Source organism: Mauremys mutica, chromosome 2 (genome assembly GCF_020497125.1).
Source record: "Mauremys mutica isolate MM-2020 ecotype Southern chromosome 2, ASM2049712v1, whole genome shotgun sequence".
NCBI classification, from domain to species: Eukaryota; Metazoa; Chordata; order Testudines; family Geoemydidae; genus Mauremys; species Mauremys mutica.
The window spans coordinates 260,140,925-260,155,899 of record NC_059073.1 but is presented as its reverse complement, the minus strand read 5'-3'; the positions used below and the strand labels follow the sequence as shown (position 1 = coordinate 260,155,899).

Sequence of the window (14,975 nt, the reverse complement as noted above, 5' to 3'; positions counted from 1 at the left end):
CCCCAACCCTTGCAGAACGATTGGAAAGACTTTGGCCTACTAGGACCCCATAAGACTAATGGGTGATTCCTTGCACATTTAGAGGGTTTTAATCTGTTTATTGTTTTCATTACATTTTCTCTGTAAGGCTTTTACCTTACGAATAAATGTGCTTTCTTAGAAAGAGTTTTGTGGTAACTTGTAACTGCTAGAAATACACTGTTCATAGCCCTCAGAGAGAAATCAAAGCACAAGTGCTGTTGGCCAATAGGCAGACTGACTTGCTGGGGATATCACAGTGTAAGGCAGGGAGCAGTGCAACCTTAAAATACCCTGTCAGAGGCAAGTGGGATAGGTGATGGCTGGAAACCTGAGACCTGACTGGGCACTGCCACGGTTGGAGGGATACAGGTGCAGTTACCCTGAAACTGTGACTGTTCGTACAATCACAGTGCAATGATTGTTAATTAAACCAAAGGTCATACCTTGCTCTTTCTTTACTACTTTTTCTAATAGAAGAAGATGATGTGGTTCGTCCATAAGATAGATCCTGTGATTTGTCCTCTGCACTGAGGGAACTGAAATGATACAAGGTATTTTTATACTGTTAGAACAGGCCAATAGAGTTGTTTCACCTTCAAAGAACAGCAAGTATATTTTATGAGAAATAAAATATTACAGGTTGAACTTCTCCATTCCGGCAACATCAGTGGTCTGGCATGATTTAATTCTATGGTTTTTATGCTTTATATACTTACTTCCTTGTGTCAATACAGTAAAAATGTATAACAACACTAACACTTTGTTATGAAAAGAGCCAGAAAGCCCTGGCTAGGCAGCGTTGCAAGCGTTGTTCCATTTATTCACCTCGGAGAGATAAAAATAAAAAGAGACCCGCTCGCTACAATATTGACCTCCTGTTGTTCGGCAAATTCTCTGGTTCGGCACCGGTCAGGTACAGAGGGTGCCAGACTAGAGAGGTTCAACCTGTAATTAGTGATCTTGATTAATTACTAAATAGTGAAAAATCCTGTGACCCATATAAAGAAAACTGGACAGTATATTGCCTTCAGGGTGCTACCAGGGTACGGGGTTGTGACAAGAAGGGCAAAGAAAGAATATTTGATAGAATTAGGGACCTGCAAAGAGCACTGAGGTTTAGGTTGTAATAGGTGATCTCAGAGCTCTTTATATCATGTACAAGTTAAAAAAGGAAACATGATAACAGAGATCAACTTGATGACAACAGAGAGGAGGGTTTGGGATTTGCAAAATATTGAAAGAATCTTCTCTAATCTGGGAGACTGTTTAGATTAAATGATTTTCAGAGTACCAATTCCCTGAGTTCATATAAGAAGTTCAGCAAATTCATGAGCCTCATTGCAATTCTGAGACAGGTACTAAGCTTTGAGAGCCTGGTAATCAATGCAGATGGCATGCTCTCCTAAATCCTTGGGAGCCCCTCCATCAAGAATTGGAGCTAAATTGAAAATTTTCATAGCTCACTTTTCTAAATGTAACCAACTCAACTGAACAGTTCTGAGCTGTTTAAAGAAAAATATATCAAAATTCAGAGTTTATAAAATGCAAAACCTTTGGCTCCTGAAAAAGGAAGCACAATGTTAAGGTTAACCTAGAAAGATTTCACTCACAATAGAAGGTCAAAATTGCAGTACTGTTGGGCTATGACAATGGATAAGGGAAAAAGGCAAGTTATTTTAATGAAATGTAATCTTTCCAAAGCAAATCTGACTCACGCTTCTGGTAGTTTAGCATTAACTAAAATTATAGCACGATGATCATTAAGCTCTTGTATACTCAGTTCCTCCAAAGACAAAAGTTTCACTCCAGGCTTTACCTACAGGAAAATTAGAATAAAAGAAAAGAAATTTTATTCTATTAAAGGTGAATGCAAAAGCTTATTTTGAAAAAAGAAAGTTAAAAAGAATCATTTAAGATTCTGAATCTTTAACAGAATGTAGCTGAGAATTTAAAATTACAAACACATATAAAAATAAAATACATAAAAATCAGTTGCTTCTTCACTTACCTGCCATTGAAAAGCTGCTTTACAAATAATTTCATTTGTAATTGTTGTTATTACTAGTATATAATCCAAAACTAGTTCAGAATAAAGACAGGTTCATACAATCCAGGGTGGGATTTTTAAAACCATTCAAGTGATTTAGGAGCACAAACCCATTGACTTTCAATAGGACTTGTGCTCATAACATACTTGGGTATTTTTGAGGATCCCACCCACAGTTAAGACAGCAACAGATGACAAAGTATGGAGTGGTCCTTCTAGAAAGGCCATTTTATGGGAAAGAGGGCTGTACAAAGCACATTTTGGTCTCTGTTATATTCACATCCTGTTAATTCCTTTTGTGAAAAAAAACAGTTATTTAGATGACAGATTAATATATTATACTAGTAGCTGAAAGCCTGTGTTTGGATATGGCAGTTGGGTCAAGTAATACACTATCTGTGCAGTTTCCCACATAATCAATGAATTGTTCCATGCAAATTAACTGTAGAGTAATGGTGGTGACTGGTTGAGTTACGTCTGATATCTCAATGGTTGAGGACTCTTGGCATGGCATAGATACATGCCTTACTGTGGCTGAATATCTCACAGGTATAATTAGTAAAGTAAAAATGGCTGTGAACTTCAAAACTGTACAGTAGCAGACTGTGAATCACAGGGATGACTGAACCTGGTGATATTCTGAACAAAAAGAGCTCTTAACCATGCTTGTCGCTGTTTCCATTGCTTCACACTGACTCAGCAGACACTAGGCTTCAGAGTGACACTCAGAAGGACAATCTTATTATACAGATTGTAGTGAAAAAGAGCAGGAGAGGAGCCAAGTATCTCAGGAGGGATCTGAAAAAGGAGACAGTGGTTGCAATGGTCAGCGGGAAGATTCCAGATATGGGGACAGCATGAGAAAAGATGTGGGTTTATTTGCCAAAGAAGGTGATCAAAAGAGTGACAAAGTGCACCAAGCTGGCACAGCATAGGACAGGAGAAGGGAGCAAGGTGATTCAAGGGACCAGATCCTGGTCCCTGCTATGACTCCTTTGTATTCTGGAGGCATAACAGGGCCATAAACCCAATACTTCATCTGAAGGAGTGAAGAGTCAGGCCCTGCATAGACTTTTAAATAATACTTAAAGTAATTTACCTGACCATAATCATAGAACCCATCAGTAATTATGTTACTGGATGATAAGTAACCCATTTGGCTGTATTTTTGGGAAAGGTTGTTATCAAGTAGCTTGTCCAGAGCTCCTTCACTGAAGTTATTTTTGCGCCCTGTTGACAAGTTAATTTCTTCCAGGATGTCTAAAGCACTGTTCAACAAAATAGAAACAACTGTTCAATTAATGTGACTAATCCATCATTAAGTACTAATTAATTAATTACTACACAGTACAGAGATGGTACTCTGCACTGCTATTCTGGAGACACATTTATTTTCAATCCTAGCCTCCTACCTCTTAGGCCAGCAGGAGGCTGTGAATGGGGTGCAGCATTCTGTCTGTAGCAAAAAACATCCTTCATATTACTCACAAGCAAAAGTCATTCATCTAGCCAGTTAAGTAGGAGCATTAAGAAGAAGGGGAGTTCTAGTTAATTCTAAGTCAGAAGGATGTTGACTGTGTCAGAGATCTTGAAGATAAGGGGAGTGTAAAAGTAGAGAAAACAGAAGGATAATCTGAATTTATATAAGAACCTGGTGAGTTAACTATGTATTATGTATATTTTATAGTACAAAATAACCAAATATACAATTCCACAGAAGAGTTACGGTTCTTCCATAAACCTTGCAGGCTAATACAGCTAACTCAGATGCTGATGTATGGAGATTGTAGAGTCCTTGTAGAGGAAGAAAAGAGTAATTTTCTTGCACGGCATTCCTTTTTGTGATGCTTCAGCACAACTATGTTTACTTAGGACCTGGAAGCAAAATTCAGCCTTTGTGTAATGTGTGCAAATCCATTCTTTACAGATGATTTGTGACCACTGAAATGAGATGAAAAATGGTCAGAGTGCTGATGGGGAAAGTCTCGTGCTGAATCTAACCAATTGTGCAATAAAGAATTTTTGAGATTTTATGCTGTGTGAAGGAAGAGTTTCTCTGTTTCTACCAGAGTCTGCTATGTTTTGATCAGCAGATTTGACCTGAGTGGCATACTACCTGACCAATCCAGGCTGTTTTTGCACGGTGTCTGGTACAAGTGACAACCACAGAAGAAATTTCAAGTGCCTTTGCAGAGAAAATCAAAGCGATTCAGACTGAACTGCCTACTTTTGTGGGTGCAGGATGATATCTAGTAGGTACAAACTTCTCCGGTTAAATTTAGGCCAGTGATGTTCGCTGAGGTACTAGAAGTACTGGGAATTCTTCAAGCCACAACCTGTGTTTCAGACCTATGTCTTCCTGCGTGGTGAACACCAGGGAAGAACTGGATGCATTGTTGATGGAGATGATCAATGCCTCCCTTAGGAAAGGCAGGTTGCTGGCTTTTATATGGAAAGCCGTTGTTAATGGCACTTGAGCTGACAAGCTGTCCAACTACTGTCCAGTAATCTTCCATTTTTCGTTAAGATTATCAGGAAGGTGATAGAAAGACAGCTCTCTAAGCAATTAGACATGTCATATTGCCCTGACCTTTAACAATCTGTGCACAGGCTTTTAATATTGTTGACCATGAGCTGTTGTTCACTCACCTGTGAACCCTAGCAGGAGCTGATCTTCAGTAGCTTCATTCCCCCCTATCAGGGAGGTTCAAGGTGTTAACTGTGGGAAATTGTTTTTCTCCCCAATGATTTTCTGATGGGGAATTCTTGCCCCCCTTTCCTCTTCAATGGGGATATATTAGGAGGTTTAAGGAGGTGTGGGCTACAGTATTGTATACTGATGACACTCAGTTTAATGCACCTGATCCAAAGCCTATTTGGTCAATGGAAGTATTTTCATTGACTTCAGTGGGCTTTGGATGAGGCCTTATATGTCTATTTCATCTGACTCAGCCAGTGCTATCCACTTCCTTACCAAGCATTTGGCTGAGATTGGGACGAGGATGAGGGCTAATTGGCTGATGCTCAATCCAAGTATGACAGAAGCAATGCTGCTGGTAATACGGGACAAGTAGTGGGATAATATAACAAAGACAATATCTGCCCTTCATTCATTGCCAGAATTGGAAGTCTGGGATTACTGCACCCATCCCCAGCTTCTATTAGAAGAATATATACTTGAAGTGATCAGAACAGTTTTTTTCATCTATGTTGTCAGGAGATTGCAACCATTTGGATGCAACCTTATTGCTGTCATCTGTACCATTGTCACCTTGAGATTAAATTTACCCTAGTGCACTCTGTGTGGGGTTACACCTTAAATCAACTTGGAAACTGCAGCTCAAGCAGAATGTTGTATCTCATTGGTTAGGTGGAGTTTCCCATCAGGAGTAGTGTTCCATGTGAGCTGCAGTGGCTGCCTGTTGGTTTCAGGGTGGCGTTTTAGGGTTTGGTTTTCATCATTTGGTTTGTAGCTGGGGTGGGTATTGTTCCCTTCCTAGGTCTGGGGAGATTGTTGCATTTATTTTGTTGGTATTTGCTTGATTGTATTTTATGTATGACAAAGGCACTCAGAACCCTGGATAGGCACTTTTTTTGTTCACATCTCAATATATAAAAATTCTGTTGACCTCAATGGGATTGCACTTCCTCACATCTGGGCTGAATCTGGCCCATAGTGCTAATCTCAAGTATATGGCCTTTGCCTGGTGGCCCCTAAGGTTGTTGATATAAGTTTACCTTTAATGTTAAACGGAGTTTTATTAAGTTCCGTCATAGTAACAATACTGAGAATGCTTCTGTAACTTCAGGCAAGCAGGCAGGCCCCATTTCAAGCTATTTTCTTCTAGTATAGTTGACATGTAGAATCTATAACTTTCCTTCTGAAATAAATGTTACGTTGTGAAACTAATTTAGTTTTTAAAAATGCACAATTAACTTTGGCATAAAATCGAAAATATACAAACAGCACTTGAGCAGCTTTGTTAGTATCTTCATCCAAACCACGCCCTCTACGCCCTGACACTACTACTCACCCTAGCCTGCAAAGTTCAACTGCTGTTAGTTCATCGCTTGCACAAACCATAACTGCCCAACAGGCATTTCTTCTGACTTCATCATTCTTAGAATGTAGCAATTTAACGAGTGGTTCAAGTCCACTTGCATTTCTTAACTAAAAAGAGACACAAAAACATTTGTCATGTAGAGTTATGTTCAACCCACTGAGGAAAGTTTGTGCAAGCCCCTCTGAAACACTCAAGTCCTGAAGAGAAGCTATGTGGGTGGATGGAAGAATGTCCACATACAAGCTTTCTGCATCTATTGCACACTCCAAATAGAAAAAGAAGCTTAAGGGTGGGCTGGAAAAATGCACATACCCATTCTATCTCCAGTCTCTTTGTCATTATACTCTAAAAATTGTACAGAATGTACATCCCAAGGTTGCCCTGGAGAGTTGTACAGCATTCTCAGAGTTCTGATGCCTCCTGGCAACTAATTTACATCACAATATATATTAATTTGTGTTGTCTTGTATGTATGCCATAGTCTCATTAACACCCTTTCTTCTGGGGTGCTCCAGTACGTCTTCCAAATACTCATGGAAATATCAGTCATTCAAATTTTCAGGGGGAAATATGTTCTAAGTATATCGATACAGATAAATGGATAAGCCCAGGCCCTATATTTCCTGACCTGACCAGCTGCCTTGACCCTTGAGAAGGTTTTGTATTTATGGGATGTGTATGTGCAAGAAGAGTCAAAACACAGCCATTGATAAATAGGTAGGCACAGGTTCACTTACTTCGTCTGATTGACCAAAGGATTAATTATCTTCTCCATGAATTATGTTTACAAGAGTCATGTCCAACTCTCCTAATAGAGGGTTAATCACTGTGCCACAAGGGCCTGGAAGGTGGATAGTAAAACAATAGGGGAAGCTTCTGAGCTTCAAAAAGGTCCTTTTGGGGGGATAAATTAATTTTAAATGTTTCTGAATATTGGTGGTCAAGTTTCATAGGGGGTGAAAGCTCACTGAAACATTGGAGCTTCATCGGAGATGAACTTGGCCCATTCAGCTTTATGTATATGTACAGCGATGAAATGAAGATTACAGAGGGTCCTCTATATTTCAGTTTTTCCAAGTGCTCATGCCAAACTGAACTAAGCTTATATGAATGAGAATTTATCTATTAAGGAGACACAAATTGATTTACTTTATATAAAATAAATGATTTTTTCAGACACACATATTAAATTGTGCTGGTCCCAGAGTCAGCAAAACACAAACATTAGTTTTATTTTAAAAAAAGTAAATATAATAAATATCCACAGAGCAGATAAAAGGTAACGTAAGACTTACCTCAGTTCTTGCATCAGCATCACAACCAAATGCAGCCACAGTGAGTGCTGCTTTGCTTTGTACCAGGCTGTTGGTAGACTGCAGTGGTTCTACAATTGCATTCATAACACCATGGATGCTGAGACGTAATGGCTCCTGCGTGGCCATATTTGTTAGTACTGTAGCTGCATTAGCAACAGTCTCATCTCTCTTAGCACTCAGGACATTTATTAATGGCTCGATTCCTTCAGCTTCAGCAACAGCACTAGTTAAATAGGGGTGGGAAGAAATCTCTATTACTTTAAAGCCAAATATATATATTTTTAAACTTAAGGTATTTACAAACCAAATCAATATTTTATCTCAAAAAGAACATGAATAAAATGTTAAAAAAACAACAGTAATTGTTTGTACAACTCTGAATTACAGTATATAAATGCACCTAACCTGAAAAATACTCTGATACCAGTAATACATTTCATTCATTGGGTGGAATTAAGGAAGGCACAGCGCGAACAGATGACAAAGAGCCAGACACTCCTGAGTTCTAATGACAGCTCAGACATGGATTCCTTCTGAGGCCTAGAGGAGAAGACTTATGGCCTGATTTTTAAAGATGCCGAACACCTGCAACTCCATTTCCAGTCAAGGAGATCTGCAGATGCTCAGAACCTCTGAAAAATCAAGTCCTTACCCCTCTAGCTCTGTAAAATGGGGATTATAGTGCATAAAGCGATAACTGATATATTTTTTCTGGTATAATTCCCTGGATGGCATTAAGCCAATACAGCAGCCCTCTTCCATCCCTTCTCAGTGTCCAATGTATATTGCGGGCAGGTGGGGAACATGGTCAAAACATGCTGAGCTCCAGAAATCTGCAGCAGGTGAAGGGACCCTTGGGAGGCCATTGCAGTGGAAACATAGTTTAAAATGTAGCAGCTCAAAACTACATTGTGGGCCAACTCAATCATTGTCTGCCCCAAGGATGGGGAAACTGAGAGGGAATGGAAGAGGGCTGCTGTGCTGGCTTTATGCCACCCAGGGAATCCCTGACACTGAGACATCTTCGGGTGTATCACAGAGAAAAAATTATAACCATTGAACCATGGAATAGGTGAACATGGTTGAACCATGTGCAGATTGAGAGCACTGATTGTGCTCTCTCTTACACCAATTTTACACTAATGTAACCTTGTGGATGTCAATGGCATTGCACTGGATACTAGCATAAATGAGATCAGAATCAGGCATTAAGAGGGTAAAGACAGCAGAAGAATCATCCAGACTTGAAAAGTTTCTTGTTAATCATAATTCTGCAATGGAAAGACAGTTGGAAATACTAGAAAACCAGGTGAACACTTAGAATATTGACTTGTAGGATTCCTAAATAACTTTGAACCTGAAGCCCAAGTTGTAGAAGAACTGATATCTAATATTCTAGGAAACCATCTCTAACAAAAGGAACTATGCGCAAACCATGATATAAGGCCAATATAGGCAATGCCATCATTATCATCTCCCTGTCTCACATCCAGGAGAAAAAAAATCCTGAAAGTAGCAGCTGACATTACCTATAAAGGTACTAAAATCCTGATTTTTCCTGATCTGAGCCCTCAAGAGAGAAGTTGGATTGGATGGGACAGAAATGCTGTGATTCCCAGCAAAGCTCTGAGTTGCTCATGTTGAAAATGTGTACATTTTCTAGGCTACAAACTCACCATACAGCCCTTTTGGGAAAAATGTGTTTACTTCCCTAAGGGTATGTCTATACTACACGCCAGATTGGTGGGCAGCAATCAATCCAGCAGGGGTCAATTTATCGCATCTAGTCTAGACACGATAAATCGACCCGAGCGCTCTCCCATCGACTCCTGTACTCCACTGCCGCGAGTACAGGCAGAGTCGACGGGGGAGCGGCAGCAGTTGACTCACTGCAGTGAAGACACTGCGGTGAGATCTAAATACGTTGACTTCAGCTACATTATTCACATAGCTGAAGTTGTGTAACTTAGATCGATCACACCCCTCTAGTGTAGACCAGGCCTAGGTGTCCTAGACAAAAGAAGAGGATTGATAGGATAGGACTATATCTTACTTCCTTCAAACATGTTGGGATGGTTATTCTTTCTATAGCTTCAGGTTTATTCCCCTTGTTCTCTGGGATCCCCACCCTCTGCTAAACTGGGGATGGATTTCTAATTTCTACTGCCCTAATGTGCATTCTCCTTTTTTATTATTGTTAATATCAATGTTACTGGTTCTTGCAGTATTACAGAGTAGCAGAAATCACTGTAAGAATTGAATTCTTTTTCTTATAAGTTTGTATATGTATATCAACTGACTTGAGGCATATGCCCAATTTACTATTTTTTCTTAGTAATTTTACATTGGGATGATCTGTTTGTTAAACAAAAGTTGGCAATGCTGTTAACACAGGAAATATGCAGATGGCAATCTAATTTTCCTTGTGCTTTCTTATTTTTATATCTTTACAGCAATACATATTCTTTAAAAACTGTAAACTCCCTATTACAGGATCATATCTACATTGCTACTGCAACAGAAGAGTTTATAGTTTTTTATTAGCTTTGGTAAATTTCTGTCAACATATTAATAACAGAAATCTGGATGTGCTGCTCTCCTTTTAGCCATAACAAGAATCTGGTGAATGGATCTCGCCAAAAATTTCTCAGGTAGTTCTCCCAATTATAAAACAATCATATACCTAAAATTATCAAGTAGACCAGAAGTATTCATGCCATGCAAGTGTGTCAAGCTATTGATAAAAACATATATGAGCACCACAGATCTTTCCACCCTGCAATCTCATTCAGAACATAAGACCTCTAAATTTCAATCCCAGGTTCCATTTTTGTAAAAATACATTCTGAAGCTTGGTATCTTTGTTTTTGCTGCTCCCAGAATCTAATCGAGGCTAACATGGAATAAACTGAAAAAAAATCCAGTAAAAATTACACCAGCATGCAACAGGAGTTGAGTGTATGCAACATCTTGCAGGATCAGGCTTTACCAGGAGCTCGAACACTAAGGGGAAATATTGTATCCAGCCCTGCATAGGTACGTAAGTGTGGGTTTGCAGGGGAGGCAGAGTCCACTGATTTGATTAGGGTGCTAGCCTGGGAATTGTGAGACCTCAATTTAACTCCTTACTTTTCCATAGCCTTCCCACGTGACCTTGGGAAAGTTACTTAGGGTATGTCTACACTATAAGTGAAGATTGTAACTACTTATACAGCTTCCATTACTGTAGTATCTGAGCCTCCCAGTCGTTAATGGATTTATTCTTCCAACACTCTATGAGATAGGGGAGTACTATTATCCCCTTTTTGCAGATGGAGATCTGGGACACAAGTGAAGGTGTGATTGTAGCACACAATTAGGCTTACTCATGCTAGTTTTAATCTAGGACAGGTAACAATAGTCATGTGGATATGTCGGCCCAGGCTAGAACCTGAGTATGTACCCCAGGTCGCCAGTGGGCTTGTAGTTGCACAGCTAGCCCGTGCAGTCATATCTACACTACTATTGTTACTTGCGCTAGCTTTATTAAAGCTAATACAATGCTATTCTTTAAAAATAATTGTAAGTCCTGAAAATTCAGACGTAAGGATACAATTAAAAGACATTCATACAGGTTAAAATAAGGAAAAGCAGACTTAAGTAGAGCTGGTCAGGAATTTTTCGATTAACCTTTTTTTTGTCAAAAAATACCAATTCATCAAAATTGAAACTGTTCACAAAACAGCGTCAGTTTCAATGAATCTCTTGACTTGAAAAAATGTTGGAAAAAACTAGAACAATATATGCTTGTCATTTAGCCAGTTTTTAATCCATTTCATGCATGCCATATTAATTTTATATTGTTCTAGTTTGAAATTGTCAAAAATGTTTCATTTTGACATTTTCAAAACAAAAAATTCTGGTTTCCTCATTCAAAATGACATTTTGTTTTTGAATTTAAACTAATTAGGGTGAAAAAAAGTCTTAGAAATAAAAAAGTCATAATCATATCAAACTTCTGAAAGTTTTGAAAATTTTCATTTTATCAATGCGTTTTCAACATTTTGACTTTTCGTCCTGATTCAGGATGGTAAAAATGTTCAAACTCTCAAAAATATTTCAGGGACAGGAAAACAGTTTCCTGCCCCACTCTAGAATTAAGGCCCCCAAATAACCTTAACTCTGGCCTGTAGTGATGCCATGCTATAAACATACAATTACGATTAATACATTTTAGTGTTTGTGTTCCCAGATTAGATAAAACTGATTTTAAAGACACTTTTTTTTTCTTTTTTCCCTTCATGGTATCACTACAGGGGAGAGTCACGGTCTGACACTAAGTACTAAATTTCATAAAGGACCCATTTTAAAATGAATTTTAACTCAAATAAATTGACAGATTTACTTGTAAAATCTGTCCCTGAACTACATCTAGGGGGCGCAGCTCCATACCACTCCTTATGCAAGGCTATGCTTTATTGGCACTCATGAGATAAATTAAAAAGTAATTTTATTTTGTGCCACTTCCACCACTACCCTACATCTATTCTATTCTTTTCATAGGTTCTTATGCTGCACTCCATCCAGAGTGGGATTTCACTCAATTACAGCTCAGAAAAAATCAAATGCTATCTTCTCACACAGGGACACTGAACTCCTTATGGACTTCATTTTCAAAATGTTTGTAATTTGTGTGCAAAATTACCGTGATTGTGTGTGAGATGCTTAGCTGGCCATTTATGCATGCATATACCTAATTTTCATGCATAATTGCCTAATTTTATGCATAATTTATGTGCATCTTATTACACAAACTCATTTTTTAAAATCAGGCCCTATATATGTCAAATCATATGACTTCATTTCCACACTAGGCATTTCTGATCTAGCTCAATTACATAATTTCTGACTCTAAAACAACTTCAAAGCCCAAGAAAACAGCAGCAATGCAGAACTCTGAAACCCTCACAAAGGATATTCTTTTTTTTCTCCTTTTTAATGTTGTGCTTTGTTGAATCTTTATTTGTCTTGTCATATAATCAGAATAACTAATCACAGAAGTATATATGCAATACATGTCTCTATGGTTATCAAAATCTTCACCGATAATAATTTCCTAAAGCAACTTATTGTTTAATATAAATTAATTTACCATGTACAGTATCACTTAAATAACTCTCATTGTTTTCAGTGATGTACAAGAGAGATTAATGCTGATTTATGTATTATGTGTGTACCCTTCTCCCTGATTGGGGCCACTATATGCTACCACAATGCAAATAATAAATAGTAAGTTTACAATTTTGATATCTGTAAACAAGGAATATTCATTCACTGGTTCAGGCCCAAAAACTCTGTTCCTGTTTTTGTTAGTGACAGATATCTGGTTAAAAAGACAATAAACCTAGCAGTCCTGAGGCAACCAGGTCTTAAGCTCCCTTGGTTGGCAGGGACTGGAACAACTGACCCATTTAGAAGCCCATTGATGCATTCTAATATCTGTCATTAAATTTACCTGAAATAGTTACAAAGAGCTCAATTATAACACTATAGTATACTGAAATTCACATCCATATTACATGAGGAGATGGTAGTGAACTCCTTATTTAGACTGCCTCTCTCTTTACATAATAAAAGATTTTGCAATCTTTTTTGGAGGAGCTCTAACACCTCCATTATTTGCAGAAGGGCTTTGAAATGCAGCAGAGAGAAAGCCCTTTGGTTAGAAAACAGCCTTTTCTTTGTCCCTTGAAATTCCATTTATGTTTAGCTTGCCTGTATTGCTCAGGAAAATGATAGTAGCATGAACATTCTAAGCAGAAGCAACAGATACTGCAATGGGAACGTCTGAGAGCTGCCAGAGGAGCTGCAGCATTGCGGGTCAGGAGAGAAGAGGAAAAAGCCACACCAGGCTCCCCAAAACTACCCCCTGGACCCAGCATCTGAGTGGCCATCTCCTCTTTTGGGGGCAGCAAATAAGGTAAGAGCTTCCCCAGACCAGGAGAAGGAAACACAGTTATGCCACCAGGCCAGTCTTCCAGACATCCAGCACCTGGCCTTAGCAGCTCATCCTCCCTTCTGGGATCACAGCCTTCTCCTGCCAACAGTTAATGGTCAAATGGTAGTAGTCTGTGCTGCTACACAGAAGGTTCAAAACCTGCTGTTGGTGCATGATGGAGGGACTGTTACAGAATTTGTTTTTCCCTTTAAAACAAACTAAGAAATGACAATAAAAATACTATGGTAAAAGAACATTATTAAATTTGCATAGTCAAGCACTCAGTAATTAGGAAATGCCAGAATTAAGGCTGCCTGTGCAACCTTAGTTCTAAGCCCTTGAACACATGCATTATGATGAAATCTTTAATTACATGAACACATACTCTTTTTCCTGCAGCACCCCTGCAACATTCAGTGCACACAAGGGATTCACAAGAGGGCTGAATTAAGATTGCATGGACAACTGTAAATCTGCCATTTCCTAATTGTCACTGTTAAGCTTTGCAACCTAAAGTTATTTTAATACAGTTGTTTTCAATGTATAAATACATATGTAAGAAATATGCAAGAGCATCAGAAAATTTGCCTCATCAGATTATTTACTAAAATTTAAATGTACTATTCAGAAAGCCCTGGCATCTTTAATTCATTAAAAAAATTCACCACAATGAGAAATTGTATCTCAATGTATATTACTGAATAGCCTATCAATGGCATGCAGTAATAAGAGGGTAGGTATACCCTTCAGTGCTATATGAAAAACAAGTTTGACTCCCAACCCTGATAGTCTCCAATCTGGAAGGAGACAGTTTCTTGTCATTCAGTGGGAACTCAATGTGGTCATTTAAGGATTGTTGTCTATCAGCTCTGAAGGTAGTCCCAGCCCTCTGCAGCTAACAAGGACAGTGATCACATTGCAATGGCTTGAGGGAAAGAGGGTATTACGGCACAACAGATTTTGCCACCTTCCATTGGATAGGGTCTGTACATAATCGTTATCCTTCCAATTTAGACTCTCTCTCTTTCCTGTTTGGAATCATTTTTGACATGTATAACTACTACACAAATGCCTCCTCCAGATTAGGTACTTGGGAGGCCTGTATCTCAGGGTGGTATGGCATCAAAAATGATAGAACATTTAGAAAATCTGACCTATGAGGAGCAAAGAATCCTGTGGCACCTTATAGACTAACAGACGTTTTGCAGCATGAGCTTTCGTGGGTGAATACCCACTTCTTCGGATGCAAGAAGAAGTGGGTATTCACCCACGAAAGCTCATGCTGCAAAACGTCTGTTAGTCTATAAGGTGCCACAGGATTCTTTGCTGCTTCTACAGAACCAGACTAACACGGCTACCCCTCTGATACTTGACCTATGAGGAAAGGTTAAAAAACTGAGTATGTTCATTCGTGAGAAAAGAAGACTGAGGGGAGACCTATTAACAGTCTTCAAATATGTTAAAAGTTGTTATAAAAAGGATGGTGATCAATCATCCATCGTTGGAGGGTTTTAAAAACAGGTTGGACAAACACCTGTCAGGGATGGTAT

The 14,975-nt window shown here is 38.7% G+C and overlaps 1 protein-coding gene and 1 long non-coding RNA gene across 6 annotated transcripts in view; one reads left to right on the top strand and one right to left on the bottom strand.

Annotated features, from left to right (window-relative positions):
• ARMC3 (armadillo repeat containing 3) overlaps positions 1-14,975 on the bottom strand; it is an 84,817-nt gene that overhangs the window by 16,074 nt on the left and 53,768 nt on the right. For all 5 annotated transcript variants that reach the window (XM_045006228.1, XM_045006224.1, XM_045006226.1 and 2 more), the window contains 5 exons: positions 7,428-7,671; positions 6,103-6,239; positions 3,168-3,336; positions 1,737-1,837; positions 465-557 (listed from right to left, as the gene is read on the bottom strand). In XM_045006228.1, coding sequence (XP_044862163.1) covers positions 465-557; positions 1,737-1,837; positions 3,168-3,336; positions 6,103-6,239; positions 7,428-7,671 — 744 coding nt within the window. The remainder of the gene's footprint in view (positions 1-464; positions 558-1,736; positions 1,838-3,167; positions 3,337-6,102; positions 6,240-7,427; positions 7,672-14,975) is intronic.
• Positions 6,642-12,349, top strand: LOC123364267. Its single transcript, XR_006577052.1, has 3 exons — positions 6,642-6,849; positions 10,329-10,484; positions 11,991-12,349. It is a non-coding gene; the product is annotated as an uncharacterized LOC123364267 (long non-coding RNA).